General features: G+C 43.6%; 1 protein-coding gene across 4 annotated transcripts in view; it reads left to right on the forward strand.

The window, feature by feature from the left end:
• The window catches only part of asic2 (acid-sensing (proton-gated) ion channel 2), an 808,019-nt gene that overhangs the window by 737,124 nt on the left and 45,780 nt on the right, over positions 1 to 25,115 (forward strand). For all 4 annotated transcript variants that reach the window (XM_070551418.1, XM_070551416.1, XM_070551417.1 and 1 more), the window contains one exon: positions 23,984 to 24,111. In XM_070551418.1, coding sequence (XP_070407519.1) covers positions 23,984 to 24,111 — 128 coding nt within the window. The remainder of the gene's footprint in view (positions 1 to 23,983; positions 24,112 to 25,115) is intronic.

The raw sequence follows: 25,115 nt of genomic DNA on the forward strand, positions 1-25,115 counted from the left end.
CCGTCATGATGGTATTAAGGTCGTTGACTGGTGGGAGCCCTGTGACGAAGTCCAACCCCACATGGGACCAGGGGCGGCTGGGTACCGGAAGAGGTCTGAGGGTACCAACCGAGGCCTGGTTGGATGTCTTGGAGCGGGCGCAGACGTCACAGGCACTCGTATAGTCCTTTACATCTCTCTCCATACATGGCCACCAGAGAGCTCGTTTGAGGAACCTAAGAGTCCGTGAGAAGCCCGCGTGGCCAGACAGGCGTGATGAGTGGGCCCAGGACAATGCCTCACTGCGACAGGCCGTGGGGATGTAGAGCCGACCCGCGGGGGTCTCTGGAGGTGCTGGATCGTCTCGGAGGGCGTTTTGGATAGCCTCCTCCAGTGGCCACCTCAGGTGGGCCAAGAAACGGTGCTCGGGGAGGATAGGTGCCGGCTCGGACGTGGGTGCTGGATGTGTGAACTGGCGGGAAAGGGTGTCCGCCTTCTGGTTCTTTGTCCCTGGGCGGTAGGCGAGATGGAATTCATAGGGCTCAAAGAAGAGGGCCCAGCGGGCCTGGCGAGGATTGAGCTGCTTGGCTGATCTGATGTGGGTCAGGTTCTGGTGGTCCGTCCAGATGGTGAACGGCTGAGTGGTGCCCAGTAGCCACTGCCTCCATTCCTCCAATGCCCACTTTATGGCCAGCAGCTCGCGATCCCCTACGCCGTACTTCTGCTGGGTGGTGGAAAACTTCCTGGAGAAGTAGGCGCAGGGATGAAGCCTGTCGTCGGGCCCGGCTTGGGACAAGATGGCACCGGCGCCAACATCCGAGGCGTCGACCTCGACCACAAAGGGGACTGCATGATCCGGATGGCGGAGGATAGGAGCCGACGTGAAACGGGCGACTAGGTGTTGGAAGGCCCGAACGGCGTCTGGAGTCAGCCGGAACGGTTGGCTCGGAGGGCTTGGTCGGGTGAGAGAAGTGAGAGGTGCCACAATGATGCTAAAGTCCTTAATAAAACGGCGGTAAAAGTTGCAGAAACCCAGAAAACTCTGCAGTTGTTTCAGGCTCGTCGGGAGGGGCCAGTCTCTCACCGCCTGGACTTTCTGAGGGTCCATGGTTAGTCCTTTATCTGAAATCATGTAGCCCAGGAATGAAACGGACCGCTGGTGGAAGGAGCACTTCTCGGGCTTACAGAACAGGTTATTGTCCAGGAGCCGGGTTAGAACAGCGCGAACATGGTGGAGGTGTTCGGCCTCGGACTTGGAGTAGATCAGGATGTCATCCAGGTAGGCAAACACCCACCGTCCCAACATGTCGCGGAGGACATCGTTTATGAGGCGTTGAAAAACGGCGGGGCTATTGCACAGCCCGAAGGGCATGACCTGGTACTCCCAGTGACCGGTGGGTGTGATGAAAGCGGTCTTCCACTCATCTCCAGCTTTAATACGGACCAGATTGTAGGCGCTCCGGAGGTCCAGCTTGGTGAAGATCCGCGCCTGGGAGATGGCGTCCAGGGCAGATGTGAGGAGCGGCAGAGGATGACGGTCTTTGACTGTGATTTTGTTCAGACCTCGGTAATCGATACAGGGGCGGAGATCACCCTCCTTTTTCCTGACAAAGAAGAAGCCTGCGGCACCCGGGGAGGAGGAAGGTCGAATGAAACCCTGCTGGAGGGCCTGGTCAATATATTCCTCCATGGCTCTGGACTCGGCGGGAGAGAGAGAAAAAAGGCGCCCCCGGGGTGGACTGGTTCCTGGTTGCAGCTTGATTTCCATGTCATACGGGCGGTGAGGCGGCAGTGTGGTGGCGCGCCGCTTGTCGAACACCGCAGCCAGGTCCCGGTAGGGCAGTGGCAGATTGGGCGGTGTTTGGCCAGTGTCACCGTCCGGGCGGTCTGGCATGGATGTAGGAGGAGAGAGGTGGGCCTGGCACTGGGTCCCCCATTCCAAAATGCGGCCCTGGGACCAGGAAATCCGGGGGTTGTGGAGACGGAGCCAGGGAAATCCCAGGATTAGAGGAGAGGAGGGAGCACATATGATCAGGAACTGGAGGGTCTCTCGGTGGCCTTGGACAATCATCTGGAGTGGCTGGGTTCGGTTTTGGATCGGATAGGGTTGGAGGGGCCTACCGTCCACCGAGGTCACAGGCACAACTCTCTCCAAGGGGGTCATGGGGATCCGTAGGCGCTTAGCCAGATCCATGTCCATAAAATTGTCAGCGGCCCCCGAGTCCAACAGCGCGTGCATCTGAAGTGAGGTCTCACCATGAAGGAGGGTAACATGAAGAAGGAGTCGATTTGAAGAGGCGGGGGCTGAAGGTGACCCAGGCTGAGCGACCCCGATACTAAGTGGGTTCCGTCGTTTCCCAAACGTAATGGACAGTTCAGGCGTCTGTGGTGGGAGGAGCCACAATAGGCACAGAGACCCTCGCGCCACCGTCGCTGTCTCTCCTCTGGAGGAAGGTGGCCTGATTGCATGGGCTCATCAGTAGAAGCGGGTCCGGGAGCTGGCGTGGGGGAACGAGGAAGAGGGCCAGGTGCCCTGGATGGGCGAGTGAAGGGCTTGGGCCGAACCAGAACCCGCTGATCCATGCGCAGCGCCAAATCGACCACTTCATCCAGGGTCTGGGGCAGTTCCTTTCCCGCCATCTCATCACGGATGTAGGTCGCCAGTCCCTCCAAGAAGACGGCTCGGAGGGCAGAGTCATCCCACCGCAGCTTGGCGGAGATGGTGCGGAACTCCGACGCATAAGCGCACACCGTGCGCTCCCGCTGGCGGAGCTTTAGGAGTTGTGTTTCTGCTCCCACTTCGCTGTTGGGTGGAACAAAAGTCTTTCTGAGGGCGGACACAAAAGCAGCATAGTCATTGCAAGCCGGTGATTTGGAATTATAAAGCGCAGCGGCCCACTCAGCCGCGCGTCCGGAGAGCAGGGAGGTGAGATGCGCCACCCGAGAGCGTGCAGTGGGGAAGCGCCCTGGCTGGCACTCAAACTGCATGTCGAGGGTGGCGAGAAGACCGTCTGGGCTCCCCGTCTCTCCGTTCCACCTCTCTGGGAGACTAAAGTGCAGCCCCTCTGTTGGTGGAGCGAGGGCTTGCTGCTGGAGAGCATGGAGGGCTGTGGATAATTGTAGGATGAGATCGGTCTGGGAGTTTTGTTTGGTGTGGAGCCGATCGATCAGGGCGTGGAGCTGAATGAGTTCATTTTCCATTTGCTCCGTCTTTCTTTTCATGCGCTCGAACTCCGCTGGATCTACGGTCTCAGTCATCCTGTCACGCCCCCGGGGTCCTGTCACGATGGTCGACTGGGTACGGGAGTTGAACTCGGTAAGGATGTTTGACGTCTGGATTATTCGGTAGAGAACTCTGATCAGGGGTTTCAATGAAACGATGACTGAGTGAAGAGCCGGTGCGGCGTCTTCCATATATAGGCTTGGGTGTGACTGGGAGAATGCCGGGAGTTCCCGCGAGGAGCATGCTGGGAAATGTGGTCCAAGATGGAGGCCGGTTAGCTGGGAGAGGCCGGTTTGGGGGCTTGGGTTCTGACAAGCCGACATCGAAGGATGCCGGAGTCAGGGCAAGGGAGAGCCGTCTTTACCGACTGTACACTCCACCTCCCTGTACTCCCCCACTTGTCCTGATTTAGGCTAAAATCAGATTTTAACCAAAGGCCCTATCAAATAAAAATGTTTTAAGCCTATTCTTAAATGTAGACAAAGTGTCTGCCTCATGGACTAAAGCTGGGAGCTGGTTGCACAGGAGAGGAGCCTGATAACTAAAAGATCTGACTCCCATCCTAATTTTAGATATTCTGGGAACCACCAGTAGACCTGCAGTCTGAGAGCGAAGTGCTCGGTTAGGAACGTATGGAACAATCAGATCACTGATGTATGATGGAGCTTGATTATTAAGAGCTTTGTATGTGAGAAGAAGGATCTTAAAATCTATTCTGAATTTAACAGGTAGCCAATGTAGGGAAGCTAAGACAGGAGAGATATGATCTCTCTGTTTAATTCTCATCAGAACTCTATGCAGCATTTTGGACAAGCTGAAGAATTTTAACTACATTCTGTGGACTTCCTGAGAGTAATGGATTACAGTAATCCAGTCTTGATGTAATAAATGCATGAACTAGTTTTTCAGCATCACTCCTGGAAAGGATGCTTCTAATCTTAGGAATATTCCGAAGGTGGAAAAAGGAAATCCTACAAACCTGTTTAACGTGGGAATTGAAAGACATGTCCTGATCAAAGATAACACCAAGGTTCCTTACTTTGTTCTCGGAGATTAATGTAATGCCATTCAGGTCAGGCGACTGGCTAAGCAATTTCCTTTTCTGGATTTCTCGTCCAAAGATGAGAACGTCCGTCTTGTCTTGATTTAAAAGCAAAAAGTTTAGAGTCATCCAATGTTTTATGTCCTCAAGACAAGCCTGTAATCTACCCAACCGATTAGGTTCATCAGGGTTAATGGATAAATATAGCTGAGTATCGTCAGCATAACAGTGGAAGTTTATCCCATGCTGTCTAATGATTTTACCAATTAGGAGCATATATATAGTAAAAAGAATTGGTCCAAGCACTGAACCCTGTGGTACTCCACAAGTAACCCTGGAGTATGAAGAAGATTTGTCATGTACATTTACAAAATGAAATCTGTCAGACAGGTAGGATTTAAACCAGCCTAACACTGTTCCTTTGATCCCTACAACATGTTCAAGTCTTTCTAAAAGAACATTGTGATCAACTGTGTCAAAGGCAGCACTGAGATCTAACAAGACTAGAACAGACACAAGATTCTTATCTAAGGCCATAAGAATATCATTTGTAATTCTCACTAATGCAGTTTCAGTGCTGTGATTCTCTCTAAAACCAGACTGAAATTCCTCAAACAGAGCATTAGTGTTTAAATGCTGATATACTTGGATGGCCACTATTTTCTCCAGGACTTTGGATAAAAATGGAAGGTTAGATATTGGTCTATAATTCATTGGGTCATCTGGATCCAGAGAAGGCTTCTTAAGTGAAGGTTTGATTATAGCAACCTTAAAATCCTGTGGTACATACCCATTTACTAAGGATAGATTGATTATATCTAGAATGGGGGCAGTGACCAAAGGAAATGCTTCTTTGAATAATTTGGTTGGGATTGGATCCAAAATGCAAGTTGAAGGTTTAGATGAAGCCAATATTTTTGATAACTCTGAAAGCTCAACTGGATCAAAACGGTTCAAGCACAGATGAGGTTCTACAGTCACCTCTGATGCTGCCTCATTTACTGAGGAAGAAGAAATCGCATTAGGGAGGATGCTAACGATTTTGTTTCTAATAGAATTAATTTTACTTGTAAAAAATCCCATGAAGTCATTGCTGCTGAGGGCTAAGGGAATAGATGGCTCAGAGCTATGATTCTGTGTAAGTTTAGCAACTGAACTGAAAAGAAATTTAGGATTATGCTTATTCTCCTCAATTAATGCTGAAAAATAAGCAGTTCTAGTTTGTCGAAGCTTATTTTTATAAAGCACAAGACTAATTTTCCAGGATAGGTAGGCCTCCTCATGGTGCGTAGAGCGCCATGTTCTCTCCAATTTCCTAGTTTTGTTTTAAGGCTCGTAAATGAGAATTAAACCAGGGGGCCAACTTCCTGTCCGTAATTACCTTCTTTTTTAAAGGGGCAACATCATCTAATGCCACACGTAAAGAGGAATTAACATGATCAACTAAGGCATCAATTTGTGAGGGGCTAGAACTGAAAATATTGCCCTCTGCTACGTTCCTCTGAGATGCTGAGGACAATAAAGATGGAACAGTTGATTTAAAAGATGCAACTGCATTGTCAGATAGAGACAACACACCCTTATCACTCTGTGTATAATGAAGAACAAAGAAAACAAGACTCTTTTGGGATTTTATCACTGTAAAATTCTCACTATATTCTTGCACACTGCACCTTTAACTGAAAGTCTGGCAACAAGTAGGCTTCAGCCATTTTATTTCCAGAATTCTTCACATATTCTGTTTTTGAAAAAATTTTAATCGAACAGAAACTAAAAGTTCCAAACAAAACCATTTGTTTAGCAAAGATAACGCATGGAAATGTGATGCAATGTCTAATATATGATGAGCATCAGTTTAATTAGTTTTCCTGGCTGTAGCATGAAGGTGTAACATGTTTGATAAACAGAAACACAAATCGAAGGATTAACTGAGCTTAGGCAGTAAGTGAGTTTGCTGTGATTAAAGACTTTTGAAGGTAATCTCTATTTTCCGTCTGACATAAATTTTAGTTTCAACTTGCCAAGAGCTCATTCTGTCATCCAGACGTTTCTAAATATAAAGCTTTAAGGGATTCAAACAGTGTGACAGAAACTGCAAATGGGTGATGTAGAGAGAGTAAGGAGAAGAGTTGTATTTCTGTTACATCTTCATGGTGCTAACTTCTGTCCCCTTAACCTAGCAATAACAACAGGAATGGCACTGAAGTTTTAGCCATTGGTCCTGAGGCCCAGAGAGAGAAGCTTTTACCGAAATTACAATCTCTGTCTTTTAATCCATCTGAACAAGTGAAGAACCTGGGCTTGATGTTTGACTCTGAGCTGACTTTTATCCCACACATAAAAAATATCACAACAATAGGTTTTTATCATCTAAAGAACATCGCCAGAGTCCGCCCCATTCTCTCTCGGGCCAATACGGAGATGCTGATGCATGCTTTTATCACCAGTAGAATAGACTACTGTAATGGCCTGCTTTCTGGTCTTCCTAAAAAGAGCATCTCAGGCTTACAACTTCTACAAAATTCGGCAGCACGTGTCCTGATGAAGACCAGGAGGCGGGAGCACATTACACCAGTTTTAGAATCATTGCATTGGCTCCCCGTATGTTTCAGGATCGATTTTAAGGTTCTTCTAATGGTTTTTAAGTGTCTTAACGGTCTTGCGCCTTCTTATCTCTCAGAACTGTTTTTACCATATGAACTCTCACGGCCTCTGCGCTCCTCTGGCAGGCGTCTTCTGGTCATCCCTAAAGTCAGGACACACACTCACGACAAGGCGTCCTTCCAGTGTTATGGCCCTCGCCTCTGGAACGAGCTGCCAGAGGACCTCAGGGCCGCAGAGAACGTTCATGTTTTTAAGTCCAGGCTCAAAACCCACCTATTTAGGTTATCTTTTATCTAAATATTTACTACAGTTTTATTTCTCATTTTACATGATCATATTTTATTGCTTACTTTGCATGTTTTATATGATTATATTTTAGCATTGTTTTCATTATTTAATATTATTATTTTACTGTCTATATGATTTTATTTGTTAATTGTTTTCTAACTTTTGTCCCTTATATTAGCTCTTTTATTATATTTGTACTCATTTTAATCCAGTGTTTCCTCTGTAGGGGCCCTCTGCCCCGGGAGTGGTGGTCGACTGTAGCTTCCTGGGCGCTCTATAGATTGGGGTCTATGCTCCCCCTCCACTGAGCGCCCTGACTAGTGTGGAAGACCTGATGCTGCCGGGGCAGACGGTTCCTCTGATGGCGTTTCCTTGCCTTACCTTACTTGGCTTATCTGGACTCAGCCAAACATAATTTTTACTTGTGTGTGTGTGTGTGTGCGTGCGTGCGCGCGTGTGCGCGTGTGCTTGCACATGTCTGTTAATGTTTTTAACCTGTTATGGGAATCTGGGGTCATTTTGTAACACACTTTGAGTAGCACTTCCTTTGAAAAGTGCTTTATAAATAAATCTGATTGAAATCTGATTGAGGAAGGAAAGAGAGGCCTTTAATGTAAAACAACACAGGTTCTGGTTTATGCTGTTGAGCCTTTAATCATGTGATTCCTAAAGTTTGTAGTTTTTGGCCCAGAGAAAATTCCATAAAGACCAGTGACCCGACTGTAGCTAGTAAAAGTATCCAACATTGCTTTAAAACAATGGAACCGGGACAATTATATTATAGCCACTGTTTGTATCTTTACATAACAGCTAAAGCTATATTTGCTGTTGGGATCAAACTTGAAGTACACGGTCTTGGAACCCCCTAAGCTAATGACTGATTAAATCACAATCAGTTATTTACCCATTCACAAGCACACACGCACACACACACACACACACACACACACTCTACTAGTGATGAGGTCCAAATGTAGCCGACGCTGCTCTCAGGCGCACTTACACAAGCAAGTTTGCTGAGCCCTGACGACTTCAGTCCCTCCACCAGCAAGCAAGAAGGGTTTAGTGTCTTGCCAGAGGACACAGGGACAGACCGAGAAGGGCTCAAACCTGCAACCTTCCGATTACGAGGCGGACACTTAACTCCTCTGCCACCGTCACACCAAATCAAATTTGAAGTACATTTCATTGTATCATCTTAAGATCCAATTTTTGTGACTGAGAATTGAGCTTTCAAAGGCTCATGCTTTGGTCTGCTTCTCCTGTAGGTGGTAGGCCTATATGGGTACTAGACCTCATGGACAAAAAATCCCATAGGCCCTGCACAGAGGCCTGATTTTAGGGTAGGATGCCAGGAACGCTGTAAGCCAGGAACAGTGATTTCCTTTTCATAACGGGGTCTTTTGTACCAATCCAGGTGGTCTTGGGACCAGTTTTCTTTTGAGACTCTACAAGGGGTAAAGTGCCTCAAGCAACATGGTTCCGAGGATCATTCTTGGAAGTTCAAGGAGGAGCAAGGTGAGGTGGTTTTAGGGTTGTTACATTGTGAAAATTTAACCTCACGGTTATTGTGACCAAAATTACCACGGTTTTCGGTATTATCGCGGTATTTTTTTAAACGTGTTACATTTTCAGACAACTAAATAAACCCTGTATGTCAGGAAATATTGTCCTCAGTTCGTGTCTAAATTTTGCCTAAAATGTGTTATTTTGTAATTCTGTTGTTTATTTGTTTACATATTTCCCCTTTAGTCTTTAAAATACCAATATTTGCCCATAGCTTCTTATTTTTTGTCTGTTTGATGTCATCATTTAAAAATATTAGATCAGATGATACTCGGTACTCAAGAAGCCTTCTAATCAGATACTTTTTTTTTACCCTTACTTGAGTAATAAAGCCTATATCAGGAAAATATCGTTCTCGGTTTGTGTCCTTCCAGTGAGCTTTGCAGATGTGGGAAAATGTCATCAGGCAGTAATCATTGTTAAATTCATAATTATTGTCAGAGAGAGACCAACTCTTATCTGCCCCTGGGAGCCCCATAATGCATAGCGTCATTTCAACATGGGGGTGTCCGCGACACGGTTTATATGCAGGTAGCGGCGCTGCGGCTGCTTCATATAGCGACTCGTTGCATTCTCCCTCAACCCAAATCCTCGGATCACACATTTTAGCTAAAACGCTAACGTTAGCTTGCCTTGCGTTGACTATAGAGTTGTGGGTGATGGTCACGCAGATGTGTCATGAGATTTGAAACGTTGCTGCCTTCCACAGACATTTTTTCCTGCACATGCTGCAAACAGGATAGGATCTTCTATCAACTGTCCCTCGGTATTCTTCAAATATCCAAAAAAATGCCCACTTCCGACTTTGTCTTCTTTGAGGGATAATAAATGTCCTGAGCGCTGCCGTCTCCTCCTTTGGCCATTATTTCAGCTTTAGCTTCAAGAAACTTTTGGTTGTAAACAACAAAGTGCGCATGTGCCACCGGCAACTTCAGCAGATGATACGGTGGCTGGTAAGGGTCACCGCGCCTACACCGCAGCCACGGTAATCCAACTAACCAATCATAGATTACTTCTTTGGTTCTAAAAAATATTTGAAATTAGTTTACTTACTTTTAAACTTGAAATTTGCCCCCGAAGTAGCTGCCAGCTTCTGGGAAATTTTTGACCAAGGCTAGGCTTCAAGACACCTCCCGTGTATCCTTGCTCAGCTAGCTAAACGGCTATCAAACACAGAACAGATGCCTCGGTAAAACATGAACACTGGAACACGCCTTGGCGGTTCCTGATGATGTGTCTCCTAGGCAACTGGGGCAGGGCCAAGACATCAAGGCAAGGTTCTTTGTTTACTCTGGTTTGTCATCTTTTGTGTTGCATCTCATGCTAGTGGCTTGTGCTTTTAGATAACTAACTTGTGGTGTGTCGACACCCAGGGCCAGCATTGTCTGAGGGAGTTCCAGCTGTTTCTCCACTTCTTCAGGGTTTAGTTTTAGGAAGACATTTTTATTCTCTTTTATTGACCCTTTCACTGATTGTCTCCTGTTTATTAAAGAGCTTTTACTTCCTTTTGTAGGAATAAACTTCAGATTGTTGAGATAGCAAATCACGGCTCTGCTACTTTCTCAAAGTTCATCTATAGTTGCAGGATAAAGGGTATCCAAACCCTCCCCCTCAGGTCACATATTGATGAGAAATGGACTCTAGCTGGAGCAGTAACCAGTGCAGCAACCTCTAAAGACAGAAGGAAATTATTTATTTTATTAACACAAGTTTTGTTCTGGAAGCTGAAAGTCTAATTTTCATGTTTTATATCCAAGTCAAATGAAGTCATTGGCGGTTTTTAAATCTCTCTCTTTTAGACAGTGACTCATTTTATTGTTTTATTGTATTGTTGTTTAATGTGTTCTTAGTATTCCTAATGTTTTATTTGCTTTTATTGATCAGTATTTTTATCTGCTGTGTTTTAATGTTTATGTTGTTTTGATTAGTTGTGATTTGATTCAGCCTGTGCAGCACTTTGGGCAGCTCCCATACTGCATTTTAAATGTGCCATCTAAATAAATGGTATGGTATGGTGTGGTGTGGTGTGGCATGGCGTGGTGTGGTGTGGCATGGCGTGGTATGGCATGGTATGGTGTGGCATTGTATGGTATGGTTTGGTATGGTGTGGTTTGGTATGGTTTGGTGTGGCATGGTATGGCATTGTATGGTGTGGTATTGTATGGTATGGTATGGTGTGGTATGGTGTGGTTTGGTATGGTATGGTATGGTGTGGTATTGTATGGTATGGTATGGTATGGTATGGTGTGGTTTGGTTTGGTATGGTGTGGTATTTTATGGTATGGTGTGGTGTGGTATGGTGTAATGGAATGAAGAGAGAATTACATTTTAATTAATGACCAGAGATATTGCTGATCCATATCTGGCATGGACCCCATCTCTGGACACTGGGCTTTTAAAATCAGAAGAGTGGTTATTTTTGTTACAGGGAAATTTAAAATACACTTTGCATGAACTGAGAGACAAGAGAAGAGAGAGAGAGAGAGACCTCCAAACGTTTAAGAAAAATTTATTATCTAAATTATTTAAACAGTTTAACAGGACTAACTCTCTAGTGATGGATGTTGATGGAATGGAATATGAGATGGGAGTGTGTGTTGGTGCGATGTCAGTTCAGAACCTCCGTTCTGGAGAAGCGAGTCTGAGTGGGAGATGATGTTTTGCTCCTAACTGATCAACGTTTGAACCTTGGTCAGAAAACACGAGACGCTATCTGTGCCGTTCTACATTACCCGTAAGTGAGACCTCCGTCTTAGATCAGGCTGCCAGGTCCTCGACCTTCCAATGGTACTGGAGCTGATGAAACAGCGTCCTCAGCACAACAAACCAGTCTTTGGATAGTCTCCAGGTAAAAATGGCAGGTGTTTCACAGCATCAAAGGGGCCCCCTTTGGGTCAGCGAGTTCAGCTTTTATTCTGAAGGAACCGTTGTTTTGTTGATAACAACGACAGGATTTCCCGCGTTGGCAGTTCTCAGCTTAAAAGTAAAAAGTACAGATGGCCGTTCCGTACTCCACTTAGCAATGATGAACATCAGAGGATTTTGAGAGCTGGCTGGATACAGAACTCAAAATGGCGTTGTTCTGAGTTATTAAACTTGGTGTTTATTATTTTGGACGAATCACAGCTGACAGATTAAATAAACACCACAGAGACTCTGCCACACTTCAGATATGAAGGTTCTGATTGGATTTTGCGACCGGAATGTGTCATGATTATTTATCTTTTATATCAGCTGACTAGTGGATACAATATGTCATTTCCTTATTAAACATTAATCATAACATTGTGATTTCACAGATCGGTCACATGGTTATTATTGACTAACAGTTGTTTAGATTAGCTTTATTAAAATAGAGTTCTTTGATTAATTAAAAGAAAAGAGTTCATTCTTCGTTCTTCTGTCTTCACTGCTGGAATGTAAACATTAGAAGTGAATGCACGACCTTGGCTGTTTCATGCACTCTGGCACTGTGTCAAACAGAACAGCTGTTAGAGGGGAGAAATGGTTCCTTCATCACCTTACAATGGCATGGTATGGTATGGTATGGTATGGTATGGTATGGTGTGGTGTGGTGTGGTGTGGCATGGTATGGTGTGGTGTGGTGTGGTGTGGTATGGTATGGTGTGGTGTAGTGTGGTATGGTATGGTATGGTGTGGTGTGGTATGGTATGGTGTGGTGTGGTGTAGTGTGGTGTGGTATGGTATGGTATGGTATGGTGTGGTGTAGATGGTATGGCATGGTATGGCATGGCATGGTGTGGTATGGTATGGTATGGTATGGTATGGTATGGTATGGTATGGTATGGTGTGGTGTAGTGTGGTATGGTATGGTATGGTATGGCATGGTGTGGTATGGTATGGTATTGTATGGTATGGTATGGTATGGTATGGTATGGTGTGGTGTAGTGTGGTATGGTATGGTGTGGTATGGTATGGTGTGGTGTGGTGTAGTGTGGTGTGGTATGGTGTGGTGTGGTGTAGTGTGTTATGGTATGGTATGGTATGGTATGGTATGGTGTGGTATGGTGTGGTGTGGTGTAGTGTGGTGTGGTGTGGTGTAGTGTGGTATGGTATGGTGTGGTATGGTATGGTGTGGTGTGGTGTAGTGTGGTGTGGTATGGTGTGGTGTGGTGTAGTGTGTTATGGTATGGTATGGTATGGTATGGTATGGTATGGTATGGTATGGTGTGGTATGGTGTGGTGTGGTGTAGTGTGGTGTGGTATGGTGTGGTGTGGTGTAGTGTGGTATGGTATGGTATGGTATGGTATGGTATGGTATGGTGTGGTGTAGTGTGGTATGGCATGGTGTGGTATGGTATGGTATGGTATGGTATGGTATGGTATGGTGTGGTGTAGTGTGGTATGGTATGGCATGGTATGGCATGGTGTGGTATGGTATGGTATGGTATGGTATGGTATGGTATGGTGTGGTGTAGTGTGGTATGGTATGGTATGGTATGGCATGGTGTGGTATGGTATGGTATGGTATGGTGTGGTGTAGTGTGGTATGGTATGGCATGGTGTGGTATGGTATGGTATGGTATGGTATGGTATGGTATGGTGTGGTGTAGTGTGGTATGGTATGGCATGGTATGGCATGGTGTGGTATGGTATGGTATGGTATGGTGTGGTGTAGTGTGGTATGGTATGGTATGGTATGGCATGGTGTGGTGTAGTGTGGTATGGTATGGTATGGTATGGTATGGTGTGGTGTAGTGTGGTATGGTATGGCATGGTGTGGTATGGTATGGTATGGTATGGTGTGGTGTAGTGTGGTATGGTATGGCATGGTGTGGTGTAGTGTGGTGTGGTATGGTATGGTATGGTATGGTGTGGTGTGGTGTGGTGTGGTGTGGTATGGTGTGGTGTGGTGTAGTGTGGTATGGTATGGTATGGTATGGTATGGTATGGTATGGTATGGTATGGTGTGGTGTAGTGTGGTATGGTATGGCATGGTGTGGTGTGGTATGGTAAGTTAGATCAGCATCAGCATATGCTAACTATCTGAGTGTTATTTGATTAAAACTCGTGAATCAAAGCTAAACAAACTGATGGTTCTTTTAGGATAAAACTGAACCACCTGACATAAAGAAATCTGTTTCTAATTTGAGCAGCTTTGGTTACATTGTTCTTATCCCATTTACTCCCACTATGATTAACTTTTTTAAATTTAAATGCCTCTTCACTTTCTGTCCAATACAATCTCAGGGTGAGACGGTCGGTTAAACTATTGATTTATTTTAGTGGAAATTAACAGTTTTTTTTCTTCCTATTGACACTGAAATGTCAACATGTCTCTGCTTTAATGGTTATGAGTCTGCTCCAGCTCTAATTAACTGACTCAGAGAATGAGGGGAATATGTTGTGCTGTCGAACCTAAAATAAGGATAAAAGCTGTTATATAACCGTGAATCATTTACTGTTTACATGCAGACTCAAAGATACTTAACATTCAGAGTTTGTTCATTTAAAGTCATTCTGACGTGTTTCAGAAAGGAGCTGAAGGGTGTTTTTGTGTAGTTGAAACTTCACACTTTTTCTCTGATTCAGAGCCGTTTTTCCCCCACATCCACTCATATGAAAAATGTGTTCATGTGCATTAAAAAAAGATTTTCTCTTGGTGCTGCTGATCACTACTTGTTCTAATGCAGAAAACATTTCATGCATTCTAACTTTATTAATAATATTTCCATGTTGTGATTAGGTCACAGTTTTGTTTTTACTTTAATGAAGCAATATGTCACCTTGTCAAATGATATTGTTCTTTTGTGCTTTTCATAATGATCTTAGAGCAACAATAGGATATAACAGCTACTAATAAGCCATTTGTCATTTGAAGTTATTTTGTATTAGAAACTAATTTAAATAAGAACATAATTATCCATCTTTGGACAAAAACAAGTATGTCAGACTAAGTTCTGCTGAACACTATGAAGCAGAATGACCTGTGAGAGATGGTTTTTTCCCTCATACACATCTGGTTTTGAGCTTATTTTACTGGTTTCAGTTAAATTTCATCAAATACTGACTGTAAACCTGTTCTGGAATTTGCTTCTGGCTTAATGTGAACAAATGCGCTGTGTGCAGTGATCATGTCCACACTCACTTTGGGACAGATGGTGAATTCCACATGCACAGATGCCGTGATGTTGTTGCATATATATGATTTCTCTCAACACTGGATGAGACATAAAATATGGAAGACTTGACAGCTATTTTTAGAGACAGAATGGATGCTGCATAATGATTTAGTTGAGATGTGAATGTGCTCGCTAGCATTACTGGTGTTTAATACACAGATTATGTATCCCTACAACAGCTTTAATCTGCTGTCTCATTTCAATTTTACTTCCAGACAGTTTCTCCCCTTGTTCTGATCACAATGTCCGCTAATCGGAGATCTGAACAAGTTCCTACATTTGACAGACACCAGAAAGATTCAATTGATGACAAACGAAAGTTTTAGAGTGTTCAGAATGCAGTTTTTGAATTCAACAGGTACTGCCCACCAGATTATGTTCACCCGGGTGTGACTGGCATCCACTGAACCCCCTTGTCTTGGTTTTAAACGTCAGAAACAAAGATCTAAATAAATAAATAAATAAGGAGATAAAATGCAATTTGGCGGTAGTCATTAGTTTTGTTGGTCTGGGATTACTGTTTTGACTAAAATATACACTCTTAGCTTTTATTTGGGCACTCATTTACTACCAAGTACTGATAAACAGTCAATGTCTCAGACTGAGGGATTCCACTAAAACCCTTCACTTTCAGCCACTAAAGTGACACAGTTTATAGTTCAAATTATATTAATCACCAGAATACCAGAAATTAAATATTTGGTTAGTGCTTATAGCCTTTTGATGCATGAATTATGAAATCTTCAACCATGATTTTTAAGTTATTTTCATTCATCTTTGGGTGTGAATGTAACAAATTTCGACAAATATTGTTCGTAACACTAAATAATTTGCAAATAATTTTACTACATGTCCACCACCGTGGACAGCGTGCATTCTAAACATGAAATATGGGCTTGACTTACTGAGGAAAAATGGAGGGCAACATAAAAACAGTCCATTGTGGTGACCATTTTGCATCAAGGAGTTAATTTTTCATCTTTATGTTCTAGTTAAGTAGCCTCAGGCCTCAATTGATTTGACCTTGGTGGCTCAGCCTCAGAGCACAGCTGCAGTTGTTTTGATTCTTTAGGCAGGCCTTGCCTCCTCTCTGTTTCACATTTTCAACCTTTTTCTTTCTCTCCACCGCTCTGTGTATCCTCAAAACCATAATCCTGATAGTTCATTTGTAATTTTCTCATTTTTCTCTCTTGTGCTATCTCTCTTTAAGGTTACCCTGCAAGTACAACACGTCAGCAGTTTCCAAAATACCAGCGAAACATGTTTTCCATCAATCCTCTGATGTTTTTCAGATCATTTCCCCATTTGCTGGATTTACATTTCCATCAATGCACCATCTTCATTCAAAAGGTGTTTGTGAGTTCTTATTCCCCCATATATAGATACCACACGTACAAAGCAAATCTATACACTCTCTCATTTATCCAAACAACAATTAAAGCAGACAACATCTAAGACAAACAATGATAACTAGAGTTGTGCTTCTATTCAAGGCAAAATGCCCCAAAACCCAAGCCAAATTCCCCCATAACAGAGTAGCGTTTATACTTCCGGCCAAAACGCCCAAAAACCAATTTAACCTCTTAGTATCACACCGGTCCATTCATTTATCATTTATAACTTTATCACACCAGGGTAGCATTTATATTTTGGCAAAAATGCCCAAAAAACCAAGCCAATACAGCATTCCCAGAATCTGTTTATCTGACCACACAACCAACAATGACAATTACTTGGGCTTCTCAGTTATCACACCAGTCCATTCTCTCTCAACAGCAAAACAGCCTTCCAGGAATCTGTTCGCGTTTATATTTTCCAGCTGAAACGCCCAAAAACCAATTTAACCCCTGGTCACCTAGGATTTTCTCTCTGTACCACAAGACTAACAACAAACTTGTCTCACCAAATCTCTCTACTCAGGGCTTGAGTTCGTGGATCTGCATTCCTCCTAATGACGTCAAGGCCTTACCAAGCCCCCACAATGCGGGACAGAAATTGAGGCCAATGCGGAAGTGAAATAAATTGCAGTTCCACCCTCATCTGCTGGGGGCTGGTGTCAGAAGCGAGCAAATCCTCATTGACTCCCATGTTAAAAATACCAATTTCACAGCAGAAATAAACATGTTTAGAGCCTGGTACCAAAACATGTTTTTGGTTTAAATGATCTAGTTTACACTCGTGACAACTTTGAGGGGGTGAATTTTTTTCTCACTCTTCTGTTTAAGTGTATTAAAAGCCTAAAATTCTGTATAATTAATGAGCATCAGACCCACGTGACTGCAGAGCTAGCTGCGGCAAAAGGCCTCAGTCTGAGCCTCGTACTCGACTGAAAACTGTTCTGCCATTTTCAGTCTTTCATCTCAGACCAGTAGTTGTAGCGTTTGTGTATTGTTTTTTGGATATTATTTGTGCAATTGTTGGACAAAATGACTTGCTGTGGCATTAATTGCACTAATAGAGCGTCCAAGGAGTCTCCACTTCATTTTTTTTTTGGTAAGTAAAATTGTAAGTATGTATTTTAGGCCACTGCTGAGCTGAGCTTAGATTTTAACATATACTGTTTAACCATGCACTTTAAATGTAATAGGGTAAAACCCAGTGCATTTAACATAATGCTGCACTTTAGAAAATGGGTTGAAATATAATATGTTGGTGGAGCTGGGTTCCGACTGTCGGCTTGTGGAGCTCTCGGGAGACCGATGTTTTCCAACCGGTTCTCCCCTCCCCGCAGCCCGGCGCATCTCTGTCTGATCGCGGCTTCTGTTTGATGCGCCGGGCTGCCGGCTGTTTCTCCCCGCAGCTCGGCTCATCTCTGTCTAATCGCGGCTCCCGTCTGCTGCGCGGGCTGACGGCTTGTGGAGCTCTGGGATGGAAACCTTTGCACCTGGTTCTCCCCAGCGGCAGCTCTGTGCATCTCAGATCGCAGCAACGCTTGTCTGCTGTGCGGCTGCTGGCTTGTGAAGCTCTCGGGAGACCTCTGTGTTCCACCTGGTTTTACCCAGCGGTCAGCCCGGCGTATCTCTGATTCAGAAGCTCTGGTGTTGTGCACAGTTAACTCCGGTTGTAGCTAGGTTGCTACCTCCGTTATCTTAGCTCCCACCTCTGCGTTAGCTTTGGGTTAGCTTCAGGTTAGCTTGTAGCTAGTTCGACCGGGTGTCGTCAGTTGATCCCAGCCTTACAGCCCCACCCTCAGCTCCACATCTCTTCCCTTTTGTGGAATTGTCTGGGCTTGACAGAACCTGTGACACGGTCAAAAAGGCGGTGGTGGCCACCTCCCATTTCCCCTCAAAAATGTGTTATTGAAGCCTATGGAAATGAATTGACAAGTATATATGTCTATGGGCCTCACCGACCCCCAGCAAAACTCAGCGCTGGAGGAGATTAGGTTGTCGACAGTCCTCAGGCATCGGTTCTTGGCGCCGCAAAGTGATGGGACCCCAGCTTTCGAAGGACCAAATTATGTCATGGATTTTATCAATATGTTTACCAATAACCCATTTCCTATAGTGAAGAGAGGAGACAATGAGCAGATAAGTCAAGCAGTTATAACTGTGGCATAATTCACGAGGCAAAATGCCCCGAACATCTGTTCACAGAGTTTAATTATTTAGAGATGGGAGTGAGGGAGAGAAATTGTGTGTGTGTGTGTGTGTGTGTGTGTGTGTGTGTGTGTGTGTGTGTGTGTGTGTGTGTGTGTGTGTGTGTGTGTGTGTGTGTGTGTGTGTGTGAAGTCAAGAATGTGTGTGTGTGTGTGTGTGTGTGTGAGTTGCTTGTGTGGGTGTGTCTGAATGAGTGAGCATGCCAAGAGACATAGAGCAATAATTTACATTCAGTTGATTGAGTCCATGATCAAGAATTAATAAACATAAATTTTTCCACAACAGTTATTAATAAAGATTTCTTTTTTTAAAAGTAGGACAGCAATCAGCATCCCGGCATGCGTTGCAGTTGATGACGCAATGCTACCTGCCCCACCTCAGCAATTATTTGCACAATTTTGCCGGTGAATAAAGCAGACCAATTTTATATAACTTATTTATTAATCTTGTTAGCTACATTTCATTTCATAAGACTAAAGTCTCTCATGCAAAACCTTGTTTTCAGTATTTTATTTGTGAAACAAAACAATATCTCAACATTCCCACAAATGCAAAAGCAATCAAAACTGAATATATGCTCCTCCTTTTGGTGTCATGATCCTGCCAGGTTCTGACCTCCATGCTACCACCTCATCAGCCTTCATGCATCACACCTGGTCCCATCGTCAAGCTCATGCCACACACCTGCCTCACCAGCTATATATTCCTCAGTCAACCACCAGCACTCTGCCAGATTATTGAACGCTCCTTCTAGTAGATCTTCCAGCCTTTTCATCCTGCCTGACCCTCATCTAGAACATTGCCTGCCTCCACGACCCAAGCTTGTCCACGACCTTGTCCTGTACCTACCTTGTTCTGATCCACGCCTGTCTTCAACCACGTCTCTCGCCTGCTCCTCCAAACTGCTTCGTCTCTGCCTGGTTCCGACCCACTTTTGTCCTGGACTCTGCCTTTACCTGAACTCTACTCCGGTAATATCTCCTTGTAGCTTCAGGCAAATAATGACTCTTTTCTACTGCCTACTGTTCTCTGGTGTCCTTATGGTCCTCTGTCAAGTTCGCGACATTTGGTGTATATAAATTACATCTCAGCTGTCTTTTGTATATTCATTCTGTTCTTTTAATCTGAATGCATCTTTACACAGGAAGGGTATTTTTTTATACCTTGCTGACAGTTCCGATCACTCCGGCGAAGATCTGAAGATCGCAGGAGTGATCAAAACTGTCAGGAAGGTACAAAACGCTTCCTGTGTTAAAAAAAAGAACTAAAAATGTATCTCAGCTGGTTGTTTAACCCCTGATAATGGTTGTAAAATTTTTGTAATGTTCTGAATGCAAAATATATATATATATATATATTTATACAAATTGTTCTAAACAATAGTTTCTTTTTCCTTGCACAAACGTGTACTACCCACTTGAAGCCTGTGCACTTCCTCCAAATGCACTTCACAGAAGACCATAGGGTGCAGTGTGAGCATTGGGAATGGGCCTGAGAGTCTTTGGGTGTGTCCGAATCCACGGGTAGGATGCTTATGAGTATGGGTCCTCGCCGGTCGACCACTAAGACCGGAACCCAGCGGCTCTGAATTCGGACAGTCTATCCTTCACCTCTACGGTGGCCCGTAGGTCCCGTCACATGCAAAGGAAAAATGCTAAAGCTAGCGAAAATCGAGCAGGAATATTAAGGAGCTGCAGCAGCTTCACGTCCATCAGCAGCGTTTGTTCACAACCGTTTTCAGGTAAAGTAACTTTGTTTATTCTAGAAGCTTTCAGGACTTGCATGTTAACTTTAGATGGTTTCATGTATGTTTTAAGCTACAGAATGAACTTGTTAAATGTACACAACACATTTCTACAGAGTATTAACATGTAGGTAATTAATATAAACCAAATGCATTATAAATGTTGAATGCAGTAGGATGTTTTCTAATGTAAATTGGACCGTAGAACTTCTTATTTAGCATCAAATGAGGGTAAAACGTTTTAAAAGTAGGCTTTTTAATAAAATAGCATTGAAGTGTTTTCAATGTGTATTTGTTTATTCAACTTAAGCCTAATATAGATTAGATTTGTCTTAAAAATGTAAATTCTCTGTAGTTTTCCCTGCTGCTTTTCTTTAAACTGAACAGAACCAGTGTACTGCAGGTTATAGGTTTGTTTTACATTTTTTCAATAAAAAAACTTTTTTTAATCTATTACAGGTCAGCATGCACTGTGCTGCACATCTGCCTCTGTGCTGGTGAAGTTGTGGGTCTGGAGGATGAGCCTGAGGAAGATGTGTGTGGAGGAGGTCAGTGGTGCTCTGTCCTGGAGGAGGTACCAGCAGACCACCACTACTGTTAACAGGCAAGTCATTTATGTAGGAACCTCTATTAAAACAACACTGTGGTTTTATTTTCTGAAGAGTCACAATTGTTATACCGGTGGATCCATAAACCATCTCCTCATTTCATATTTCTGAATACATCTTAGAGATGTAACAGCCGTCGGCTGAGCCAGCCCAGCAGTCCCTGTAGATGGACGATGGAGTGGACAGTGAGAGGAAGCGTCCCAAAGCTCTCTGCAGACCATCCTGTATGATGTTCCTCTGACCAGAAACGTCCAGCCACGGGTCTGGATCCTCCTGCAGCAGATCCAGCTGCACTGTTAAAGACTTCCTGCTCGCTCAGTTTAAATAAATGATCCAGGAAGAGTCACTCAGGTTAATCCTGCTTTAACCGTACATAACTGGTCCATACTGGTTTTGATCTGTAAATAAGAGTAACGTATTATAAATAATCTTGTCTCCTTACCATCTTTTCATTTTCTGTTCATGTAACATGCTCAAAAACATTTGTAATAATAAAACTGGTGAAAAATCAATGACCAGAAAGAGTTATCAGTTAGTATTTGTTTAAATAAATGTGTTAAAATATCAAACAGCTAAAAAAACATCAACATGATGACAGTAGAAGGCCTCTCTCCCAGGAGGACCACCAGCTAAAGCCTCTCCTGACCCTGGACACCTGCAGTCCTACAGAGAAAATCAGACCACTGGTGACAAAAAGGCAATAAACACATTTTTACATTTATCCACATGAGAAGATAAAAATTATGTTCTTCACACAAACAATTTTTACTTCATTAAAACGTGTCAGCTGTGTAAATCCCTGAATGTAAAACTACTTTTCACAGAAGAACTTCTGTGGTTGTGTGTAAACAGCTTCACTCTTCACCTCTAAGATTAATAAAAACGCTTCTTTGCTCTGTTGTCCTTAAAACAAATGACAAGTTTAATTCGCTACACACACACACACACACACACACACACACACACACACACACACACACACACACACACACACACACACACACACACACACACACACACACACACACACACACACACGGGAATAACTGGGACCTGCGAAACAAACTCGTTCTGGCTGATTTCTGCCTAAAATGTAATTTAAAAACAAATATACAAACCAAAAATGTCTATGAACTGAACCGCTTTAAGCTTTTTAGGTTTCTATGGCTAGCTTTTAACAAACTTACGTTTAAATCTTCGTAGCTCTCCCCATTTCCTCTTCCTGTTGAAAATCCACAGCCGGCGGATATGTTCTGAGGATACAACAGACCCGTCCTCGAAATGTGGGCGGAGCGAGGACGCGTTTGAGGACGCGAGAATGAGTATTCTTGGAATTCGGACAGTACTCGTCGCTGCGCTGTGGCATCATCGACCTCAAAATGCACTCTAACAAGCTTTTTCCAGTTTAAACACTCCTCCTTCCTGTCTGTGTTCTGTTCACCCTCTAACCAACACAACTCTGCCTGCTGATATAAAGTGGTGACTTTCATATTTTAAGCCTTAAAAATTTAGAAAAAGCCCTCCAATTAAAAGTATTGGTTCCAAAACTAAGTTGTGATAGAAAATATTTCTGAAAATTTCGACTAAATATGAGAATGACTAACTTTGGTGAATTAAACACAGATCACAGTAATAAAGCAGCCCTAGTTTTACTTTACTCAGGGGTAGTTCCATCCATCCATTTCTTCTGCTTATCCAGATTCAGGTCACGGGGGCAGCTGCCTAATCAGAGGCCACTTGGGTCAGCTCCTCTGGGGGAATCCCAAGGTGTTCGCTGGCCAGCTGAGTGACATAATGCCTCCAGCATTTCCTTTCTTTAGGTCTTCTCTCGATTGGACATTTCTGGAAAACCTCACCAGGGAGGTGTCCAGTAGGCATGCTAACTAGAGCTACCTCAACTGGGTCCTCTTTATATGGAGGAGCAGCAAATCTACTCTGAGCCCCTCCTGAAGGACCAAGCTTCTCACCCTATCTCTAAGGGAGAGCCCAGCCACTCCGCGGAGAAAACTCATTTTGGCTGCTTGTAGCTGCAATTATGTTCTTTTGGTCACTACCCAAGAAGATGAGAATCACTGAGGCGACCTGATTCATGATGTAAAATAAACTATAAAACAGACTAATGTCATAAGAGTAACACAGTCCATATACAATAACTGTCTTCCAATAATGATTTTACTAAAACACAAAAATTTCTAAAACCCTATTTAATGTGTCCATTTATTCTTTGATATAAATCCTCAACTGTGTTCACTGCGGCTGTTAGATTGATGGGTTCATTTTGATGTTGTTGTGAATCTGTGTGTGCCCCTTGTCGATTATCCAGGAAGGTCATGTTTGGTTGTGGAGTGGCTGAACATGTCGGGCTGATCAGATGCTGGAGGAAAGCCTTGATTGAATGTCTCACCTCTGAATGTGAGGGCGGTACTGATTCTTACATGTGCTGCCTATTCTCTGTCTGTAAATGTTGAGGCTCCTTTGGTCCCTGGCTGTGTGTGTGTGTGTGTGTGTGTGTGTGTGTGTGTGTGTGTGTGCTTGTATTTGTACCCTTTTGACGACCGGATTTGGGATATTTTCTAACCTTATTACGACCGATGGTCCTTGTTAGGACCAAAACCCGGTCCTAATATGGAGTACTCCCTAGGGGGAAGGTTTACAGATTAGATGTGAATTGAGTTTTTGTTATAGATAACGTTAGGAGTACACTGGTTAGGGTTATGCATAGTGGACTCACTAAAATGAATGGAAGTCAATACAAAGTCCTAACATGGGTACAAATACAATAATGTGTGTGTGTGTGTGTGTGTGTGTATGTGTGTGTGTGTGTGTGTGTGTGTGTGTGTGTGTGTGTGTGTGTGTGTGTGTGTGTGTGTGTGTGTGTGTGTGTGTGTGTGTGTGTGTGTGTTTGGATGCATTAGGACCCTTTCATCTTGAGGACTCTGCAGCAAACCTCCTTCAACACCGGTGTGTGATGTCACACTAAATGGGATGCTCTGAGTGTGTGTTATCACACAATCTTAAACTCAAAGCTTTGAGATGAAAACCATAAATTTTATTTCTAAAAGGTTTCCACTATGAAATTCAGGATTTGATGTTCAGCAGAGACAGCTTCTTTCTTGAGCTTTTTTTTATCTCTCAATTGTTATTTTCACAATTCTTTAAATCATTGCATCATTCCATTATTTTTCAGAGGACACAGCGTTTGAGGCGGGCGTTCGGGTGCAGATCCACAGCCAGGCGGAGCCCCCGTTCGTTCATGAGCTTGGTTTTGGTGTGGCCCCTGGATTCCAAACCTTTGTGGCCACACAGGAACAGAGGGTAAGGATCCCTGTTTTTCATCAGTTGTCAGTATTTTTCCACCTTTCATCCAAACATTGCAGGAATGCCTCAGAGGTAATGGGATAAATAACCTGCCATAGCAGGCATGATGAGATTCCATGTGTGTGTGTGTGTGTGTGTGTGTGTGTGTGTGTGTGTGTGTGTGTGTGTGTGTGGGTGTGGGGAGGGGGTCTTGTGGTGGTTCCATTACTGTCTCCAGACCCTGAGGTGGCTCCTGTTGTTGCCCAATGATAGTTGACAGATGGATGATGAACTTGTCCCTCCTGCTACTCACTTTGACCTTTCTGGTTGAGAGGCTCTCAGCAGAATCTCGAATACTCGATCATAGTGAGCCTTTGTTCACCATTCGATATTAGAAAAAGAAACAACCTATATATAAATAATTTTTTCTTCTAATATTTTCACAAGGGGAAATAATTGTATGTTCTTAAAACAAATGACAAGTTTAATTTGCTACACACACACACACACACACACACACACACACACACACACACACACACACGGGAATACTGGGACCTGCGAAACAAACTCGTTCTGGCTGATTTCTGCCTAAAATGTAATTTGAAAAACAAACATATATATATATATATATATATATATATATATATATATATATATATATATATATATATATATATATATATATATATATATATATATATATATATATATATATATATATATATATATATAAGCTCATCAGTTATTTTACCTGTTTTGCTTAAGTACATAACTCCAAATGTGTTCATTCATAGTTTGACACCTTCAGTGAGAACCTCCCAATGTAAAAGAGGCAGCAGTAGCTCAGGAAGTAGAGCAGGTTGCCTCATGATCGGAGGGTCATGGGTTCGATTCCATCTCTCGCCAGGGGTATTCTGCGGTGGTGTCCTTGGGCAAGACACTTCACCCAACTTGCCTGTGTTGGTGGTGTTTAGGTCGGGGTTTTCACAGCATCTGTCTGCATTCCTTCGTGGGGGTTT

The sequence above is a fragment of the Nothobranchius furzeri genome, chromosome 5 (assembly GCF_043380555.1).
Source record: "Nothobranchius furzeri strain GRZ-AD chromosome 5, NfurGRZ-RIMD1, whole genome shotgun sequence".
NCBI lineage: Eukaryota > Metazoa > Chordata > Actinopteri > Cyprinodontiformes > Nothobranchiidae > Nothobranchius > Nothobranchius furzeri.